The sequence below is a fragment of the Plecotus auritus genome (assembly GCF_963455305.1).
Source record: "Plecotus auritus genome assembly, chromosome: 1".
NCBI lineage: Eukaryota > Metazoa > Chordata > Mammalia > Chiroptera > Vespertilionidae > Plecotus > Plecotus auritus.
The window spans coordinates 239,228,750-239,251,302 of NC_137770.1; the positions used below are offsets into that span (position 1 = coordinate 239,228,750).

Here is a 22,553-nt window from a genome sequence, read left to right on the forward strand (position 1 = left end):
TGCGCGCAGAGAGGAAGGGCGGCTGTGAGCCTGGCTGACTTTCTCTGGCGGAAGAGGGAAGGAAGCCCCCGACCGCACTGAACCCCAGTTCTGACTGCACTGAACCCCAGTTCCGGGCGAGCCCCTGGGGACCCACGCTCTCGTGGGGGGAGTCTGGACTCTCGGGCGGAGACTCGGGAGCCGGGGAAGGCAGAGGTCTGAAGGCGCGCACGTGCGCGCAAGGGCAAGGCTGACAGGAAGCCAAGACTGAGACTCCACCCCATCCAAGCTGAGCTCAGAGGCTATTGCAATTTGGCAAGTCTAATCCTATAAGGCTGTCTCCAGCACCGAACTTCTCCCAGCATAGACACAGCTGATCCTTACAGCCAACTGGCCCGGAGGTCAATTCTTCCCAGTGATACCAACAACAATCAAGACTTAATTACAGCCGAAACCGGTTTGGCTCAGTGGATAGAGCGTCGGCCTGCGGACTGCAGGGTCCCAGGTTCGATTCCGGTCAAGGGCATGTACCTGGGTTGCGGGCACATCCCCAGTAGGGGGCGAGCAGGAGGCAGCTGATCGATGTCTCTCTCATCGATGTTTCTAACTTTCTATCCCTCTCTCTTCCTCTCTGTAAAAAATCAATAAAATATATTTAAAAAAAAAAAAAAAAGACTTAATTACAACAAGGCTGTACACACAGTCCACAAAGGGGTGCACCAAGAGTGTCCACCTCAGGTTAACTGGGGAGGCCGACCCACTGGGCCATATAGGAAACCTAGCACACAAATCTACCCTACCACTCAGGGAAGCAATGAAAATGCGGAGACAAAGAAACAGATCACAACCGAAAGAAATGAAGGAAAACAAACGACTGGATATAGAATTCAAAACCACGGTTATAAGGCTTTTCAAGAATATCCTAGAAAAGGCCGATAAATATAACGAGACCCTCAAAGATATGAAAAAGGACCAACTAGAAATTAAACATACACTGACTGAAATAAAATAATATTATACAGAGACCCAAAAACAGACTAGAGGAACACAAGAATCAAGTCAAAGAATTGAAATACAAAGAAGCAAAAAACACTCAACCGAAAAAGCAAAAAGTAAAAAAAAAAAATCCAAAAAGTTGAAGATAGTGTAAGAAGACTCTGGGACAACTTCAAGCGTACCAACATCAGAATTATGGGGGTGCCAGAAGAAGAGAGATAGCAAGATACTGAAAACCTATTGGAAGAAATAATGACAGAAAACTTCCCCCACCTGGTGAAAGAAATAGACTTACAAGTCCAGGAAGTGCACAGAACCCCAAACAAAAGGAATCCGAAGAGTACCACACCAAGACACATCATAATTAAAATGCCAAGAGCAAAAGACAAAGAGAGAATATTAAAAGCAGGAAGAGAAAAACAGTTAGTTACCTACAGGGGAGCACCCATACGACTGTCAGCTGATTTCTCAACAGACTATGCAGGCCAGACGGGAGTGGCAAGAAATTTTCAATGTGATGAATAGCAAGAACCTACAACCAAGATTACTCTACCCAGCAAAGCTATCATTCAGAATTGAAGGTCAGATAAAGAGCTTCACAGATAAGAAAAAGCTGAAGGAGTTCATCACCACCAAACCAGTATTATATGAAATGCTGAAAGGTATTCTTAAAGAAGAGGAAGAAGAAAAAAATAAAGATAAAAATTATGAACAACAAATACATATCTATCAACAAGTGAATCTAAAAATCAAGTGAATTAAAAACCTGAGGAACAGAATAATCTGGTGAATATAATAGAATCAGGGGCATAGAAAGGGAGTGGACTGATAATTCTCACGGGGAAAGAGGTATGGGGGGTGCAGGAAGAGACTGGACAAAAATCATACACCTATGGATGAGGACAGTGGGGGGGAGGTAAGGGCAGAAGGTGGGGTGGGAACTGGGTGGAGGGGAGCTATGGGGGGAAAAAGGAAAAACAATTGTAATAATCTGAATAAAGATTTATTAAAATAAAAAAAAGAGTTATACATCTTAGCTAACTACAAGGATGATGAACTTTCTCCCCATAAAAGTAGAATATTATATATGTTATAAAAACGTGAATCAAATTAAAGACTTTAGGAATTGAGATTTAAAACATTACTACTGGGTTAATACTAACTTGTGGTACAACCCTAAGACATTGCTTACAATTTCCTTATTTAAAAATAATGCTTTTGAATAATTTTCTTCCCCAAAGGCAGAAAGGATAATATTTTATAAAAACGATTTCAAGTCGTAAGAGCACTGGATATGCAATACGAAAATTTATATATACACATATAGTATATTCACACACATACAAACCTGCAAAGGAAAAAGAATGTCGGTTTGCAAATGTTTACAAAGTGAAATATTGAATGTAAGCACATTAAAAGGAAAAGATAAATTAAAATAAGTACACAAACTACAGGTAATCCCAATTCACACTCCGAATAGATGCTTCACATATGGGGTACTGAAAACAAAACAAAACCCAATCAACAAGTGTACATCCGGTTTAAAAGAGTTCCATTGTTTACTTAAAAATAACAATGACAAAAACAAAAGTAGGAGATGGGTCTTACTAGGTCTCCTGACTAGGACTGGGACTGTGGGGGAAAATTCACAATACAGTTAGAGCCCTCCCCGCCGTCCAGACTGCCAAAGAGGGAGGAAGAACTTCAAATCCCAACCGTCAGCGCTCCAGCGGCTCCTTCTTAAAGGGGTACACACAGCACCTCCGCCGAGCGCGAGAGGGCAGAGTAGGGCCCCCCCCCCCCCCGCCCCTCGGACGCCGCCCCCGCTGCCCCGAGCCCCCCGCCGGCCCACCCGAGGTCCCGGCCCGCGAGGGCCTTGGGGGGGGGTCGCCCGGGATGCCCTCCTCTGGAACTCGGTGGCGGCGGCCGACCCGGCCCCCGGCGCCGAGAAGGGGGTGTGTGTGCGCCCGATGGAGGTGCGGACCAGCCCGCCTTTCTCCCGCCGGCTCCCCTCCGCCCGGACGCCGACCGCTGGGCCGCTTCCTCCCTCTTGACAGGGCGGACGCCGGGCGGCGAGAGGCGCCGGGGAGTTTGGGGGACAGCGCGAGCGAGCGGTTCCCCCTGGGGCTGGGCGAGCGCGTCCGAACTAACAGTTCACGGGGAGCCCCACAGCTCCGAAGGGGAAGGAGCGCGGACCACGCCGGGCCAGGAGCCCCCAGACAAAAGGCGAGCCCGGGCCGCCGCGCCGCCGCCGCTCCCAGCTCGCTCCCCCATTGAACTGACCCGAACGGGAGATTCAACTCAGCCCCTCAGCCCCTCAGCCCCTCAGCCCCAAACTCCTCGGGTCGCGGCGGACAGCGCCGCGCGGAGCCGCGGCCCCAGCCCGTGTCTCTCTTACCTACACAGTGCATGAGGCGGTGGCGCCAAGAGTCGAGTTCCCGCCGGAATCCTCTCCTCTCCGCCGCGCACCGAGGGCTCCGACACTGAAAAGCGGCGGCGGGGGAAGCGGCGGCGGCGGCAGCGGCCATTCTCTCTCTTCCCTTATTCCATCTGCGTCCCGCGTCACGCGCCCTCATTTACATACGAGCGGCGCAGGCAGGAGGCAGGGACGCGAGCCCCGCAGCGCGCGCCCCCCGGAGGAGGGTTGATTGACACGTGTCACTGCCTTCCCTCGGCCCTGCCTTCCCCCTCCCACCGCTCCCTCCGGGAGAGGCGGGGGGTGGGAGGGGAGGGAGGGAGCGCGAGGAGAAGGAAGCAACCTGCCGCTTCCGCTGACCCCGCCTCTCCATCCACTCGCCGACGCCTCCTCCCCCCGGAGTTTACTCAAGCGAGCCATACTGCTCCCGCCGCCCGCGAATTCCCGGAGCAAAAGCGAGAGGCTCCGAGCCCGGCCAGGAACCGGCGTGCGATGGAGCGGACTAACAACCCCTCCCTTCAGCCTTCCCAAAGCGACTTGGGCTGCACGGAGACTTCACTTCCCAGGCTCCGTTGCGCCGGAGTCCCAGAGCGGAGCTGGACGCCGCGGCGCCATGCATGCTGGTCCTTGTAGTCCAGCAGGGATGGGCACTCTTCAGTCCTGCTTGCACACTTGAGCTTAGTCCTTGGACTCCTTTGCGCTGCGCCTCTGGTGGACTTGGCCTCCAACGCCCCGCGCCCAGGACTGCTCTACTCGCGTTGCCGGGTCTGATCGAGTCTCCTCAATTCTTTAGGTTCTACTATAGAAGGGCGGTGAAAACCGCAAGAGTAGACCGCTCCTTGATGGTTCAAGCTACACTTAGTGCTTTAAGTGCTGGAAATTTTGGGGGGTCACTGTCATCCCGCCACTGCAGGAAAAAGCAGGCTGGTCATTGGGCCGCATCCCAAATAACTGCGAAATATCCAGAGAGATCCCGCCCTAACCTAAGTTTCCAGGACGAAGAGATTTCGGAAACTGGGAATATGTGTAAGGCTTAAGGAAAAGATGCGGGGCTTTCACTGAAAATTATTTACGGAGGGCATTGGGTGTGACTGGATGAAAAACCCCCAAAGAGGAAACTTTTTATCCTCTGCAAAATGTAAACTCCTGGAGGACAGCGACCCATTGAGACTTCTGTACCGTGACATCTTTCACTTGCCTGACCCTAGTACAGCGAGTGGCGTGGTATTTAGCACTTTACAAATGTTATGGAACGAATTCTATGCTATGCTGGAGAAAATATTTTTTCTTCTTCAGAATGAGCTTTTCATTTAAAATAAACTTCAGTGACACTTTTGACTTTTGCATCACAGCAATTGTGCATGTGTTTCTGTATATGTGCAGGGGGCCAAACCCAAAATTTACTAAGAAGTTCTGTGTATTACTGAAAATGTATGCACAAGTATGTGGGAAATGTGTTTTAATTCTTCCTGGAAACAACTATGCATTCTGAGTTCAGTACTACCCGCCCTGTTTTTATCCTTATCCATCTTTCCTTGCTTTTTTTCTTTCCTACAAGGAAGTATTTCATTGCTCATCACTACCTCTCAACAGTGAAGATACAGTTTTACGTTTTCACAGATTAAGAAAATGAAGTTTGAAATCTCAAAATCACCTTTCTAGAATGGTCACAATTGGAGAAGTAAATAAAATCTCTTGTGAAGGTGCTTTAGGAATTATCAGTGGATAGTTTCAATTACTGATCCCACTTATAATTGCCAGCGATCAGCATTTGTAGCTTTCTGATCACTTTTACAGTAATTGACATTAGTTAGGATGGTCTAGTTTATGGTGCAGCAATAAGCCCTAACAAAGGGTCCAAAATTTTGGGGGTGGTGGGGGTGGAGCTTCAGAGCGGGTCCTTGTCACCAAGCAACCTGTCATTTAGGAGAGCCCCAATCATTGTAACTTCCCCACTTGCACGATAGGTCCAAGGAAAATGAATGACAAATTGTTTCTTCCTGAAAGTGATACAAGTCAATTCCACTCACGTTTCTTTGATAAAAGCAAATTATACAGGCATGCCTATTTTTCAAGGGAGCTCAGAAGTGCAATTCTCCTATTTTTCCAGAAGGAAGATAACCAGAATTTACTGGTGAAGAGCACCAATGATTACTGCAATCCATCTTTCTAGTCACCAATTTACAGTTCACTCTCTTTACACTACAAAATATATTCACCCTATCACAAGTGAGACAATCCAAAAGTTCTATTCAGTAATGGCATTTATCTCAGTCTAGCATCTCTGGGTGATGGCTGATGGTCCCTATATTAGAACAGGAATAAGCTTCTATTGTTATAGGGACCTCAAAAGACAAAGGATCATCCCTCCCTGCTTACACACACACACACACACACACACACACACACACACACAAACACGCACTCAATGTACAGCGGTGGGACAGAGTCAGGATAACCACAGTAAAGGATGGAAGACTCACATATTTTACCACAGCTAACATGGATTACTAACTTTCCAGCCTCTAGCAATTTCCTTGCCACCACCCACTGAGCCTCTAAGTCATAGCCACATATTTTAGGTTTTCCATTGTCATAACTCTACTTCTTTCTACATGGTCAGAATGGGTTAGATTATTCTCTAGTAATGGAGACTCAAAACCTCAGTAGCTTAAAACAAAGATTTTGTTTTTACTTAAACTCTATGTCCTCCAAAAATGAGTGTGAAGGAGGGTGGGGAGAACTGTTCCATGTCCATTCAGGGACCCAGGTTTATGGAGCACCGCCACCTGGAGCCTCCCCAGTCACCATGACAAGAAAAAGATGTTAAATCACTGTCCAGCTCTTAAAGGCTTCTTCCAGAAGTGACATATTTCACTGGGTAAAGCAAATTATATGGTCATGCCTAACTTTAAGAGAGGACTATATTAGACTAGAGGCCTGGTGCACAAATTAGTGTACAGGTGGGGTCCGGCTGGCCCACCCCGATGGGGGCCAATCAGGCCGGGCCAGTCGGGGGAAGGGGATGCGGGAGATTGGCCAGCCTCACCCCTGATTGGGCTGGAGGGGAGTTGATCAGAGGTGGGGCCAGCTGGGGGGAGGGGCCACGGGTGGTTGGGGGGCCAATTGGGGCCCCGATTGGGCTGGTTGGCTGTTGCAGTATGTGTCATAGTGACTGATCATTCTGGTCGTTCCGGTCACTTGGCTTTTATACATATGGACTAAAGGCCCGAAGCATGAAATTTGTGCAAGGGGCTCGGCCCTCAGCCCTCGCAGCCCCGGCTTCATCTGCATCTGGAAGGTCGTCCAGGCGGTTGTTCTGCTGTTCGGTCTAATTAGCATATTAGCTCTTTATTATATAGGATAGCTTTGCAGGTATAACCAACCACCCCCAAACTTAATAGCTTAAAACTTCAACAATTGATTTAGCTTATGATTCCATGGAATGGCAATTTGTTTGGTCTCAGCTGGATAGTTCAACTTACCTGGGCTGTGCTCACTCAGATGTTTGTGATTCGCTTCCTGTTAGAGAGGCAACTCTGTTTCTGAGGGTGAGTTGACTGTCACCTGGAACAACAGACCAAGCAGGCCAATAGTCCCTTATCATCAAGAGGCTAGCCTTGGCTTGTTCACATGGATTTCAAGGTCAGTAAAAGAGCAAGCCCTAATGCACAGGCACTTTTAAAGCTTTGGCTTGGGTCACATTTGCTCCAGTCCAAATGGCTAAAGCAATCATATGGCCAAGCCCAGAGTTAATGAAGGTGAGTACCTTTTAACAAGAAGAGTTGCAAGTCACATTGCAAAAGGGTGTGGATAGAGAGGAAAAATAATCTCTGGCCACTTTTGTAATCAACTGCAGATGGGAAAGTGTAATATTACCATGTTCCTTAAAAGAAGAGGGAATAGAAATATTAATGAACAAAATTAATGAATATAGTATCTCTAGAATTTCTAGGCCAGATATACACAAATCTAAGGATAGAAGAGGGCCATATTCAAGACTGTCTCCTACACTGGAAACCTAGTTACTCTCAAAGGAAATGTTAATGTTCTTTGCAAAGATGTTTTTGTTCTGCAATCTATTTCCTATATATAGTGTATCATTTGTTTACTAGAGGCCTGGTGCATGACATTTGTGCACTGGGCAGGTGGGGGGCGGGCTTCCCTCAGCCGGGCCTGCACTCTCTTGCAGCTCAGGAGCCCTTGGGGGATGTCCAACTGATGGCTTAGGCCCGCTCCACCTAAGCCAGTCAGACATCCTTAGTGCTGCTGTGGAGGCAGGAGAGGTTCCCACCACCTCAGCTGCACTTGCCAGCATGTATCCAGCTCAGGGCTTCTGGCTGAGCAGCACTCCCCTGTGGGAGCGCACTGTCCACCAGGGGGCAGCTCCTGCATTGAGTGTCAGCCCCTTGGTGGTCAGTGCGTGTCAGAGCGACCAGTTGTTCTGCTGTTCGGTCTATTTGCATATTAGCCTTTTATTATATAGGGTTGCTGTGTAACAAGGCAATCCATAACCTATCGGCTTAAAAGATTATTGCTGGAAAGTCTATGGGTCAGATGGGCAGTTCTGCTGATCTGGCAAGGTCCTGCTGATCTTGGCTGGGATTGTGAATGCTGGAAACTGCATGATCTAGGAAGGCTTCACTCTGGTCTGGAGTTTGGCTCCTATATGCTGAAATAATGGGAATGACTGAGCCATGTGTCTCATCACTCAGAGGCTAGCTAGAGCTTATTTACATAGTGGCAGCATGTCCAACACAGCAAGAGCATAAGCACTAATGTGCAAGTGCTTTTCAAGCCTTTGCTGCCTTATATGTGCTTGCTGCTGTCCCATTGACCAAAGCAAATCAGATGACCAAATCCAAAGTCTGGAGGACACTAACAGATGGCATGGATACAGAAAGGTGTGAGCAAATTGGGGTCATTACTTCAAAGACACCACCATAAATAGCCATCAAGTTCACTATTATTTACCTAAAATCGATAAACACACCTGTAGAGCTCTTATACAGTACTAAGTATAGATATAAATTGCTGGGCAAATTAACAGTTTCATAATTTATTTGACCATTTGGAAGTCAAAAAGCTATTCTTTTACTTGGCAACAAAAATAAACAATCCAATATACTAGTAGGGTTGTAAAATACTGATTCGATTACAAATTATCAACATGTAACAAAAGTAATATACATTTTCTAATTTAATATTCTAAATAATTTTGTATGAATTAGATATTTGTAATTGAAGTCATAATGATTAGATGCCTTAATTAACTATAAAATGATACATAATGCTGAAAAGCCATTTCTGAGTAAATTTAGTACCTGCTTTAAAAATATCACACTTTACTATATTTTCTTTAGTCCTGAACTGTAATGCACTCCAGTTCTAAAAATCAGATAAATTTGATCAACCAGTTATTTAGGACATGAAACATAGCCCCCTTCCAGAAAATTTCTGATTAGTTACATTATCATTATGTTAAATTATAGCAAAAATCTTAGATTCCTCCATGTTTATGAGCCAGAGATTTCTCAGTATTGTTTTTCTTATGGGAGTTTGGACTCTAAGGACATAATCACCATCTCAGATGTACATGCTGATGCATTTCATTTCAACAGTGCAGTCAAATTTTAGAGATACCTAAAATATATGAATGATTTTGTCTTCTTGATACATTTCCAAATATCATCATCATCATCTTTGTACATTTGGTAGGGAACAAAGATAAAGTTTCATAGGAGGGAATAAAAATTGAAGAAACAGAAACGTAATGGTGATATATTTCATTTCTTAAACTGTAATATCCACCTATTTTCTATTCCAAGACTGCCCTTACAGTACAAAAAATGGGCAAGATAGTTGATCTAATACTGACCCCCATCTCAGGGTGGTATCTCAGATTTTTGTTTTTCATGTCCTTAGTTTATTGTAATCATTGGGTATTTTTATAACCTTACTATTACACCCTAGTACTGTCTTCATATTAAATATATTCTAGTTGGCTCTGGCTGGTGTGGCTCAGTTGGTTGAGTGTCATTCTTTGCACCAAAGGGTCACCAGTTCGATTCTGAGTCAGGGCACATGTCCAGGTTCTGGGTTCCATCCCCCATCAGGGTGTGTGCAAGAGGCAGCTGATTAATATTTCTCTCTCTCTCTTAAAAAATATCAATAAAAACATATTTTTAGTCCAGCCAGTGCAGCTCAGTGGTTGAGCCTCACCTTATGAACCAGGAGGTCATGGTTCTATTCCTGATCAGGGCACATGCCCAGTTTCTGTGCTCAATCCCCAGTTGTGGGCTTGCAGGAAACAGCTGATCAATGATACTCTCTCATCATTGATGTTTCTATCTTTCTCTCCCTCTCTTTTTCTCTCTGAAATCAATAAAGATATACAGTTTTGGATACAGTTTTCACTGCATTAGGAATACTCAGGTCCTAAGCTGTCAAGATAACCAATTAATAGGGTGAGCACTTTTAAAAATAATATTATACATCTTTGAACGTGGCATCTGACTTTTTAAAAAATACCATTTACCATCTATTTTCTCTTACATTCAGGCAGATGATAGTAGGACCTGATCTATCACTACTCTTTTTGTGTCCACTTGAAATCACTTTCCCAGCCTAACTCATTATCATTTTCAGCCTTGTAATTAAATTTCAATGTATTATATGCTTACATTGGTGTTTTTTTCCATTTAATCCAATTGCATAGTTCAGTATCGAAGTCAAATAAAAATGTTGTCTATAGCACTAACACCACCACAGTTTAGAGAGAGTACAGATCATCTAGGTCAGTGGTCAGCAAACTCATTAGTCAACGGAGCCAAATATCAACAGTACAACGATTGAAATTTCTTTGGAGAGCCGAAAACCGACTTCTGCACACGGGCCACGAAGTTTAATGGCACTGTACGTGCGCGCCCGCCCGTGGTATTTTGTGGGAGAACCACACTCAAGAGGCCCAAGAGCCGCATGTGGCTCGCGAGCCGCAGTTTGCCGACCACTGATCTAGGTCAATGCCCTACTTTTGCAGATAGGGAAACTGAGGCCCAGACAGAGTAAGCAACTTATGTAGGCTACACTGTTTATAAGCAGTAGTACCCAAACTAAAGATCAGATTTCCTGATTCCTAATCTTGACTCTTTTTGCTATCATTAAGCCATCATTGTTAAACACTGACATACATTATCAATTCATTTAATCTTTGTCATAACTATATGCAACAAGTACTACTCTTGGTATCCCCATATCACAGGGAAGGGATTAACAAATTGGCCCAGAGAAGTTAACTTGTCCAACACCTCGCAGCTAATTTGTGGGAGAGCTGTACTTTAAATTTCTGTCTTTCCAAATTTAACCACTTCTGTACACTGGAAAGCAGATTTCAAGGTGACAAAGCTGTCTTGAAAGGAATCAGAAATGGAGGAACTTGGACTTTATCTGATTTTCATGAGGGACAGTGATATTTGGGGGGAAGACAATGACACAAACACAAAAGCATGGTCCCACAGTATTCAATCTGTCACCCAGCCAAACTGGGGTTTTTGCTGCTCCCCATCTGATACTTCCATGCTATTCTACTCTCATGGAAGTTGTTCAATAATTCCCAACTATATGATAATTACTCCTTTCTGTGCTCTTAAAACATTTTATTTATATATTTCCCCATTGCTCTTACAGTCTTCTATGTATTATAATTGCTGTATTTGTGAATGTACTTTATTGTTTCACTCTCCCACCTTGAAGATTGTGAAGTCAAGGCCTGAGTATTCATCATTTCTTTTCCCTAAAATGTTTTAGGGATGCCTGTGTTCTATGGTGATTTGGTATCAAAGACACTTTTGTTGGATTAAAATGAAAGGGATTTTTACAATAAAATATGAAAGATATAGGTCTCTCACCCACATACCCACCATCATTCTATTCATAAATCTAAACTTATTTTTCATCCCTGATGTTAAGACAATGACAAAAATAGATGGCATGTTTATAATTTACAGGAATTATGTTCCAAACCAAAAATTAACATCATTTGGCCTTTCTACTTGTTGAAACTCCTAATATAAAACAAACCACAATGCCTTATATAAATAAAGCTTATCATTTTACTTACTTAAACATTTTAGGGAAAAGAAATATAAACAATTCATGAATTTTAAAATGGTTTTCCATGCTATTGATAATATTTGGGTTTGGTCTTCAGTTGCAACATATAGAAAATGTTTATTTTGATATGGAAATAGTACAAAATACCAGTATTTGGTAAAGAAACCCAATAATAAAGCTCTGAAGTGAAATCCAGTGAATTGAATACCTTCATTTAAAATTATTATCATAAAGAAGGTTTATTAAAACAATGAAATATGATAAGGATCTATATTAATACCAACCTAGAGAATAGAGGTGAAATAAAGATAGAAAAGAATGAAGGAATTCAATTACACTATGATTTAGCCTTGTAAAATAGAAGAGATAGAAATTAGCTACTAGTATGACATTGGTATAGTGTTAGTACCTTTTAACTTAGTGGTCAATATGTCAAGGTCATATAATATTTGAAGATTTAAATTACAATAATAATCTTATACTAATAATAAGATTTAAATTATAATTAATAATCACTTATGCAACAGTGAAAGGTAAAGAAAAGTTTAATATTATCCTATTATAGGCTTTCAAATTTAATAAGCAAAATAACCTGATATGTTCTTATAAACTAAAGCCATTCATCTCTAAACTGAACACTTGAAAGAAAAAGAAATCTAAATATAAAACTCAGCAACTATTTTGAATATCATTGGTCTCCAATCCCTGTTTCTCCATTGTTCACAGAAATTAGAATTTCAAGACAAAAGTTAGAGGTGAGAGCACAGCTGAAAGCCTAGGGCTTGGCTGAAAGATTGTGTAAGAAGCTGTGAGAACCATCCACCTTCTCCTCTAGACTCCCTCTCCATACATGCAGCCAGGCATTTTTATCCCAACTTTTTTTTTATTGTTTAAAGTATTACATGTGTCTCCTTTTTCACCAGTTGACCCCCCACCGCCACGCCCTCCCCCCAGGACAACCCCCTCTGCCCCAGTGTCCCCGTCCATTGGTTATGCTAATATGCATGCAGACAAGTCCTTTGGTTGGCCTCTTACCCTCCCCACCCCCCACCTCCCCTGCCTTCTCTCTGAGGTTGGACTGTCTGTTCAGTGTTTCTTAGTCTCTGGATCTATTTTTGTTCATCAGTTTATGTTTATCCCAACTTTTGCAACACATGGGTGGAAGTTTATTTTCTGGAGAAACTGGGCTGGAGATATTGTGGATTTGAGCACACTAAACACAGTAGAGGGAGGGGCCAAACTTGCAGACTGAGTTTGCTAAATCTACCCTACTTTGCTCACAGGACACCTATAACCGGATTTATACCTTTTAGCAGGAAATTGGAGATCCTTCTCAAGGGGATCTTTCATCAATTTCTAAGGCAATTATTTTGGCCAGGAGAATGGAATATTTTGATTGGTTAAGCCTGGATCACGTGACCAACTCGAGCATGAATCATGGGTCATTCTTATCCACATAGAGAGAGATGATCAGAGAGAGAGATGTTTTCTCAAAGGAACACCAGGCCACTATTACCAGAAAAGGGAATATAGATATGCAGACAGGCCAAAACAAAGAGCCGTTTTATTGAAAAAAAAAAAAAAAAAATTCACCTGCTTTACCCTGACCTCTTTTTGAGGGAAGAATATTCCTCCAAATAAGCCTTTCAAAACAGAAAATAACATTTGAGAATGCTAATCACATAAACTTTTATTTTATATATCTCATCTCTGACCATTCTTACTTCCTGGTGTGTTATTTGTGGACCAGCTCTGTTTAATAGAAATATAATGTGAGGCACAAATACAAGCTATCTATATCATTTAAAATTTTCTAGTAGTTGCATTTAAAACGTAAAAGTGAAATAAATTTTAAGAATATATTTTATACTTTTACACATCCAAAACATTATCAACATATACTCAATATAAAAGTTATTAATGAGATATTTTTACATTGTTTTTTCCATTACCATCTTTGAAATTTGAAGTGTATTTTATACTTCCAGCACATTCCAATTCAGATTACCCACATTTCATAGTCCCAAGTGAACAGAGGCTACAAATTTGGCAGAATATTTCTGGACTATGAAAGCTTTTATATGCTACTAGAGGCCTGGTACACAAAATTTGTGCACTTGGCGGCGGGGGGGGGGGGGGGGGGGCGGGGTGGAGAGGTCCCTCAGCCCAGTCTGCACCCTTTCCAATCTGGGACCCCTCAGGGGATGTCCAACAGCCGGTTCTCTGTGGGATCGGGACTAAACCGGTAGTCGGACATCCCTGTCATAATCAGGACTGCTGGATCCCAATTGCTTGCCTGCCTGCCTGCCTGATTGCCCCTAACCACGTCTACCTGCCAGCCTGATCACCCCCTAACCACTCCTCTGCAAGCCTGATTGACACCTAACTGCTCCCCTGCCAGCCTGATTGCCCCCAACTACCCTCCCCTGCCAGCCCAATCGTCCCCAACTGCCCACCCCTGCAGGCCTGGTTGCCCCCAACTGCCCTCTTCTGCCGGCCCGGTCACCCCTAATTGCCCTCCCCTCCAAGCCTGGTCCCCCACAACTGCCCTCCCCTGCCGGCCATCTTGTGGTGGCCATCTTGTGTGAGGGTGTGACAGTCAATTTGCATATTACCTCTTTATTATATAGGAGGATTAAGTAGCGTTTAGTCTCCCAACCAATTTCCTGTCTTAAAAACCTTCTTTTCATTCTAGTCATCTTTCTTCCTTCAATTAAATAGTATAATGCATCAAACAGGACAATGTTAATTTATTCACAGTCTTATGATTTGGGAAAGGGAATAAGAATAAGTCACATATTTTTTATTTTTCAAGAGTAAGAGCTGAAATGAAATGGCAAATCACACTGGTGCTATCATTCAGCATGAGTTAAAGCCATATGAAACAGATGATCACATCTTGATGACAGTTATGGTACTATTTGGCAGGAAAAAAGTGAAGAAAGAATTTGGCCTGGTAGCATTAAATAGCTGCCCAAATAGGTTCTTTAAGGAATAGGGAGAGTGAGAAGAATCAAGTTACCCACATGCAGCTAATGAAATAGTTGCATCATGCTGTTGGGGGAATCTCAATTGCTAAGATAGAATGTCTGTTAGCACACCTTCATTCCTAAAAAAGGTCTGCTTTGCACATACAGTACTCACTTTAGAGAATAAATCTTCAGATGTATTTCTTTGTATGTTTAAAAAGTAAGCTCTTTTTCTATTATGAATCCCTTGATCCAAAAGTTTATTTTGGCATCTTGAGGATTATGTAAAATTTATTGCCAAAGCAGCATTTTCTGTTAAAGCATTGGTTTCCAAGCACTTTTTAAGAAAGATTAAAAATAAAATAAAATAAAATAAAATAAATAAAAAGCCCTCGAAAATGTCAACTACTTTGGGGTGGATTTTTAATTATATTTTCAATTTAAACAAAACTGCAGTATATATAAAAATGTGACAGAATTCTGTTTTGCAAATTCAGTATCATTAGAATTTATATACAGTTATAAGAACACTGTTCATTTTCATGGAAATACCTTAACTTGCATTTGTATAAACCGAGTGATTTAATTTTCAAATGTCAATATTTAAGATATATACCATATCATAAAATATATCTTTTAGTCAGAAAGCAATACCCCACACATAAAAATTCAGTGAACATTTTGGGCACCTAACTTTAGTCAGCTGTTACAGTATCTAAAATTATTAAATTATTTATTTGTTTAAGGCCTGATTCCATAAAGTAAAACTCAAGGTACATGCAGGCAGGACCTTGTCTGTCTTCTTCATAGCTTTATCCACACACCGCACCGAGAACATAACTCATAGTAAATAAGTATTGGACAACTACGTGGGGTTTGGTAATGAGGCCAATGCTATGAAACAGAGCTCACAAAAGGAGAGAGAGAAACCAAGTTCTATAAAGAGCTCTGTCTAAAGCCAATAACCTTGGACTAAAGGATGATAAGAGAGTAAAGCAAATGAAAGGCAATGAGTTGAGGGGAAGGGGTGTAGGTATTTCTCTCTTTCCGCGTCCAGCGTGGCTAGAGAGCGGGTCCAGTTCCTGAGTAGGGGCGGCTGGGGATTGAGAAATGAAAGAAAGTAAGAGACAAGGCACAAAATAGAAGGAAAAAGCTGGGAACCGGGTGGGACCACCGTGAGGGTCCTCTTCTGCTGGAGAGACAGGGACCCAGAGCCAATACAGCATGTTTATTTTATACCCCAAATACCAGGAAGTTTCACCAAAAGTCAAGACAAAGGAGGTTATTTGCATTCTTGAGTAGGCCAAGCATTCCTGGTGCTTGACTGGATTTACATATCAAAAACACACTCCCTGACACCTGGGCAAAGGTAAGAGTCAGTGCTGATAACACATCTGCCTTTTTGGTAAATGTGTATCCAAGACTCAGCTTTGCCTGTCGCCTTGGGTTCAGCTGACAATAATTAAAAAATGCCCATGTGCCTTCCCAGGCGCTGTCTACAAAGGGGGATGGAGTTTAGAAGAGGAAAGAGCATTCCAGCCAGATAATATGAGACTAAAGGCAAATATAGCATGATGAAGGGTTAGTTTGGGGAGGACATAAAATGACAATAGATAGACACTGTTTTAAGTATTTTTAAATAGATCATCTTAATGTATATCTCACAATAACTACAATTTGCTTACAGTTTACTCAGGTGATAAGTGACAGAGCCAGAATTTGAACCAAGTAAATTTAATTCCTGAACCTATCCCCTTAATCTCAATCCTATATTAACTCTAGGAACGTATGGCAACCAGGCAACCAGTTGCTCCTATAAAACAATGAAGCCAATTACTTAACATATAATAAGTACTCAGTGAGTGTTCTTTAAATCCCCACTTTTTAAACTTGTACATCTTTGAAAGACTTTGGCTACTAAAAGTTTTTTAAAGGATTAAGGTATGTCATCAATGAAGGACCATGACCAAAGCTTGGAAAGCAATTCTAGACTAATTATGTCTCAAAAATGTCTTCTTGCAGTATGAAAAAATGATTATACTGGGCTTTAATTTTTTCTTTGTCAGAGTTTCTTTATTTGCAAGTAACAGGCACCCACACAAAATAGCTTAACAGAAGGGGCAATTTATTTTAAGTAATTAAGGCTATCTTGGGGAAATCCAACTATCAGAAGTAGAATTGTGTTTTGTAAATCTAACAGGATTTGACCAGTGATCCAAATCTACTCTTTATCTCTCTCTTCTCTCCCTGGAACTGCAAAGTCAATTACTGTTTGTGCATCTGCAACATTATTTCTCATTCCCCCTCCTTCTATAGTTGCTCAGCTTCTCTGTGTACAAGGCAATGGAGAATAAGGGAGCAGATGGCTAATCCAAAAATGGAGTCCCAGTTCTCAGTATACAAGCTCAGCACCTGCAGATAACTGATGTGTGCTCCTTATCCCAGGTTCTCAATGACAAATTCCCAGTAGAGAGAGTTCAGTAGTCCACCTGGGTTTAGAGTTAACCCTTGTCTAATTGATTATGGTTAGGCCACAGAATGGACTCAGTAAAAAGGCCCAATAAATTAAGTGAAGTGAGTATGGGAGATGTCCTCAGAGAAGGGGAACAGGAACTGGGCATATGTACCAGACCTGTTTACTATGACTTTCAAGGTGACAATCTTACGGGAGATGGTTATTTAAAATTATTATAAATTCTTGAGTATTTGCTTTAGAAAGCCAGTTTAATTTCTTTATAGTCACCTTGTCTTTACAATTTGTGGAATTCTGGCAGAGTTAATGTGCAAATAACTCATAGTTGACAGTAAGAGGGTAGAATAAATTAAGTATATGGAGATGAAACCTTACAAAACCATAACAGTAGGTACAGATTCATCATTTTGTAATATTGGAAAAAGGAGAATTTTCATTATCACATTCCAAATAATAGAGTTCAGAAAGGTAACCAATAGAGAGTTCAAATTAATCAATTTATTTTCCATACTACCAGCAATAATTACTAAAATAAGGAGAAGGAAAAATGGAATAAGAAATAGTCCTAAGAGTAATGTTAACAAGAGAGTGTAATATCCAGAAAACTATGAAACTTTGCTGAGAGATAATAAAAAGAAGACTTAAATAAATAGAGATACCATGCTCATGGAGAAGATGGGTACCATAGATACAAATTTGGAAGGCATGCAGATGAGTGCATATATCCAAGCCTGGGCCAAATGTCGTACTTCATTTCTCTTGTTAGAGTAGCTAGTCCAAAAGTCAACTGCTCAAACCAAACCGGGGCTTTCAGATACCATCTTGACATTTCTAAAAATTAAAGCAAGAGAGATATTCCACTGGCTTTTAGGTCTTGGAACTGAAAGAACAAACCTGGGTCTTCTGGAAGTCATGTGCCCTACCACTTGGAGAAAAGCTATCTGTGGTAGCAGAGAATAAAGCCCAGAGAGACTAGCAGTGATGAGACTTAAAGTCAGCAATGTCCTGGAGGCGTCAGCTCCCTGGTTCCAGTCTCTGAGCTCCCCAGAGCTACTTTAGTCCTTATTCTATTATTTATTTATTTCTGTGACTACTTTAGTAACCTTCCAGGAAGTCCTTAAATCTTTCAAAAAATGTTTTGCAACATTTATTGAATATCTGGAAGATGTGAAGTATGAAAGGGATTATTCTATCTGAGGGAGATTCTCCTTTGCTGACTGTGCAGAAATATGGGCAGCCTCTGGGAGCTAAGAGTAGCCCTCAGCTGACAGTAAATGTAGACTTCAGTTCTATAACCAAAAGGACCTAAATTCTGCCAACAATCTGAATGAGCTTGGAGGCAGATTCTTCTCTAGAACCACCTGACAGAAAGCTGCACAGCTAATACCTTGATTTCAGCTATTCCAGATCCTTTAACTCAGTCACATCATGATCTCCCCTGTGGGATTGGGCCTAAAGTGGCAGTCAGACATCCATCAAGGGATCCCAGATTGCTAGAGGGTGCAGGCGGGGCTGAGGGACCCCGCCCTGTGCCCAAATTTCATGCACCGGGCCTCTAGTCAGCTAATAAATGGGTACTGTTTTAGGCTGCTAAGTTTGCAGTAATGTATTATGCTACAATAGAAAACCAACATATTAACTTTTTGGAAAAAAGTAAACATGTTCAGTCTTTGTATTATAGTTGGTCAATATTTGTATTCCAAGAGGAAGCATGTGATGGTGTATCTTGGGTCATGGATATGCTATTGGGAGTTGGAGTTCAGATCACCTTGATTAACAGTTCCAGATGCAACAAAGGAGAGGTAATTATGTACAAGAAAATTGGGGCACTGTTACTAAAAGGGCAAATGTCCACAACAAACGTGTAAGGGTAGAACCTAGAGAAGGGATCCAGTAAAAAGATTATTTCAAAAAGTACCATATGGGGCGAAGAGATATTAGAGTAGGATGAAGGAGATACTTACTATAAGGGAACAGATACACAGATTGATGATTGGGGGGATGCATGTAGTGATTTGAGGGTGGTGACATGGCCAGGCAGTAAACTGATTTTATAGGAAGGTGTAGAAATGTATGTTGTTTCTGGTTTCCCAGCACCCAAACGTTCTTTATATTTTGGAAGAACCCCAAATAGGAATCCCACCTTCCACCATGGGAACCAGAAGTGTGTGCAGGAAGTCATGTGCCCTACCACTTGGAGAAAAGCTATCTGCGGTAGCAGAGAATAAAGTCCAGAGAGACAAGCAGTGATGAGACTTAAAGACTCTCTCTCCAAGCTTCTACATACAGTAGCTAAAGCGAAGGTATGTCACCTAGGCTGGGCTCATCAGATGCTTCCATCTGGAGCCTTGGTTCTTGCAGGAATGATGGATTGGAGTAGGGAATGGTTAAAGATTATTATTTTGTGGCAGAGCTGTGAGTCCAGAAGGATGAGGGTAAGTGTTTGGTGGTGATGACGCAGGGACAGCATCTCTAGCTGCCTGGGTCTGTGGTGGGGTTGTGGCTGTGACTTGGATCTCCTCAGTTTCTGCCGGTTTTCTGAGGCAGGTTCTCCAGCCCTTCCATTGATCCTGTGAGCTAGTCCACATAGACTTCCAATCAATTCATTTTCTAATTAAGCCAAGAGTTTGTTCCTTTGGTTTGGAAAGATGGGTGATGATGTACAGAGGCCATAATAGGGTTGACAGTGATTGGCATTTTAGTCATGACAAGTGAAAGCAAATAGCGTAACAGTCACATAGAAATGTCCGGAGTCAGCTGGATATGTGCAAGGAGTGCGTGCATGGAATCTGTGGTGGAGGTGGAGTTGGTTGTTATCTACCTAGATGTGATTAAGGCAATTATGACAGCAGATGAGTTTGCTGGAGAGAGAGAGAAAGCAAATATGAAGAGAAAAAGAATACCAAGGGCTAATCTTTGGGTACCGCACAGTGAAAAAATAGAAGAAAGGAATAAAAAAGAGTAATCAGTGAGGTGGGTGGAAAGACAATACAGTTCAATCATATATATTTAGGAAGGAGAGAAGTTCAAGGAGAAGTTGAAGGGTCAAGTGGGTCATAAAGTGTTCAAAGAGAATGATAAATACGTATAATGTAGTCCATCAGTCATTTGAAGCATTTAAAGAAGTATACATTTCAAAGCAAAATATAACCTATGTGGTGCTAACATTTATTTGAATGTTATGTGGTGGGCCCTGTGATAAACACTCTATGTATATTATTGTATGTGAAATAGATAATATTACCTGCCTTGTGGGTATAAAGAAACTGAACCTAAGTGAAATGAAGTAATACACCTGTGTTCCCATGACCAAGTTTCACATCTAGGATAGAAACAGGTTTGTGTGATTCCAGAGGTCAGGTCCTTAATCACGCCACCAAGTGGAGTGGCAACATGACTGTGTTTGAATGGTGACCTCAAAGCTGAGCTTGCCATTGATATAACACACTGACCTCTCATCCCCTTTGCTATTGATTCATTCGCACCTTGCACCATTTTACCGTTTCATGCTATTGGATCTTTGCCACTTACAAATGCAGTCAGATAGGGCTCTGTTTATGTTTGGACTGTGATTATGGTTAGAATCTTTGGAATAGAATGATTCTTAGTACCAGAAAGTTTTGTAAATCATGGAAACCTCTCCCCTCATAATTCGGTGATTTCAATTTAAACAAACAAAGTGGTACACTGCTTTCAACAATTTCCAGAAAATAAAGCAGAAAATTGATAAAATCATGTATGCAATGATTTATGTGGCTGTACATATGTTTACATATAGGCAAAATACATCTTTATCTTTAATTCAACATTTTAAGTCTACAAAAAAGAAAAAAAAACATTCAGAAGTCATCATTTCCCCTCTCCATAATAATTAGTTTTGGACCTAATGTTAGACCTCTTGGGTCTAACATTCTTGGCTGTATAACTTACTGTTTGGCCTTAGGCAAAATATTCAACTACTTTGAGCCTCCGTTTTCTCTCTGGAGTGAAGATTATAATTGTACTTTATTGAGTTCCTGTGAGAACTTAAAGAGATATGTTGGGTAGAACTAAGAATAGTGCCTGATACATACTGAGTCCTCATTCAATGTTATCATTATTCCAGGTTGCTTCAATCTCCTTTGCAGGAAAACTTGTTTGTTGATCTTGGTATAAGGTTTATTTAGAGCCTTCAAATGTCTGCAGCCACCTCTCTCTCCCACCTGCTGCTTTCTCCTTTCCATCTTTCCACGTTTCCCATTTCCTCAAAGTAAGATTTAAAAGTATTCTTGTGTGGCCATCCTGACTAACCTTATGAATATAACCATTTCATTCACTCAGGAGTTTTCTCAACTCCTAAGTCAATTGTTTCTCACAGCTGCATCAACTTATAGTTCCTTTGTACACCAAGGTTTATGTGTATTCAAGATATTTTTCCCACTTCTATTTTTTGTTGTTATGCTGGGTTGGAAAGATAGCTGGACTAGTGTTGTGAGAACTTACGTGACAATGCCTCGTCTGATACTCACTAGCGGTGTTGTTTGGACAATCCTTTAGGCTGCCTGGGTCTCATTTTTAACTTCATGAAACTAGGGATTGGCCTAAGAATAAAAGCGAACATGGACTGATTTCTGTAAGCCAGACACTGTTCCAACAGGTTTACAATAATCTATAAAATAAAATCTATAATTATGACCATTTTACAATGACACAACTGAGGCTCAGACTGCTAACTAGTTTGCTTTAGCTGAGCCAGATTTATTTAACATTTGAGTTTGTACTTTTATATTTATGATGATCCTAGAAAGTAATACATTTCTTGGCATCTAGACTGATATTTTGTTTGTTCTTTTCTTTGTATTTTAAAAAATAAAATTTTTGTATAAATCAGGGACCAAGTATCTTGATTACCTACCCATCCACTTGAATACTAGAAGTATTTAGGTCTACTTTGAGGAACTGAAGCTAACCAAATTTTGGGCAAGTTAATACACACACACACACATATACACACACGCACACACAACCCTGATATAGGTGGAAGAGCATTATCAACATTTTTGAAAGAATGCAACTCACTTTTTTAACCATTGGTTTCAAAAAGATTTTAAAAAATATAAAACTTAGGTTTTTGAATTCAAAATTTATTGGCATTTTTTAGTTCTTTTTATGCGTGTAGAACTAGGTCACTGAGCAATGTTCAGATTTTTTTGGGGGTTGTTAACCTTTAAGAAATTATGTTGACTTTGGGATAAAGAGTTGTATTTTTAGGGGGAGAAACCAAGATGGCGGCATAGGTAAACACCTAAACTGCTGCCTCGCACAAAAGTTTCAAAACTACAACTAAAAGACAAAACGTTTATCACCCAGAACCACAGGAAAGCTCGCTGAGTGGAAGTTCTACAACTAGAAGGAAAGAGAAAAGAGCATTGAGACATGCACAAGCGCTGAAAAGCTGAGGTACGGAGGAGTGCGAATTGGGCTGGCGGTGGGCTACTGGGTGCACTGCTTTTTTCAACCCGAAGGGAGACAAGCTCCCGATTACTCCGAACTCCAGTTTCTGGGGAGACGCTGGGGACCCAAACTCCTACGGGGAGAAGCTGGACTGTCTGCCATCGAGTCGGAAAGT

The 22,553-nt window shown here is 41.7% G+C and overlaps 2 protein-coding genes across 7 annotated transcripts in view; one reads left to right on the forward strand and one right to left on the reverse strand.

The window, feature by feature from the left end:
- Positions 1 to 3,676, reverse strand: part of LOC308244416 (ligand-dependent nuclear receptor corepressor-like protein) — a 92,389-nt gene extending 88,713 nt beyond the window's left edge. For 4 of the 6 annotated variants that reach the window (XR_013960138.1, XM_080660380.1, XM_080660381.1 and 1 more), the window contains exon 1: positions 3,374 to 3,676. Coding sequence is in view for 3 of the 6 variants with exons in the window: in XM_080660380.1 (XP_080516506.1) it covers positions 3,374 to 3,551 (178 nt within the window). In the remaining 3 variants the exon portion in view is untranslated. The remainder of the gene's footprint in view (positions 1 to 3,373) is intronic. The other 2 variants (XM_080660378.1, XM_080660379.1) reach the window with 2 other exon arrangements.
- The window catches only part of LCORL (ligand dependent nuclear receptor corepressor like), a gene marked incomplete at its 3' end in the record, with an annotated part of 420,506 nt that overhangs the window by 274,586 nt on the left and 123,367 nt on the right, over positions 1 to 22,553 (forward strand). The gene's annotated exons all lie outside the window — the stretch shown is intronic.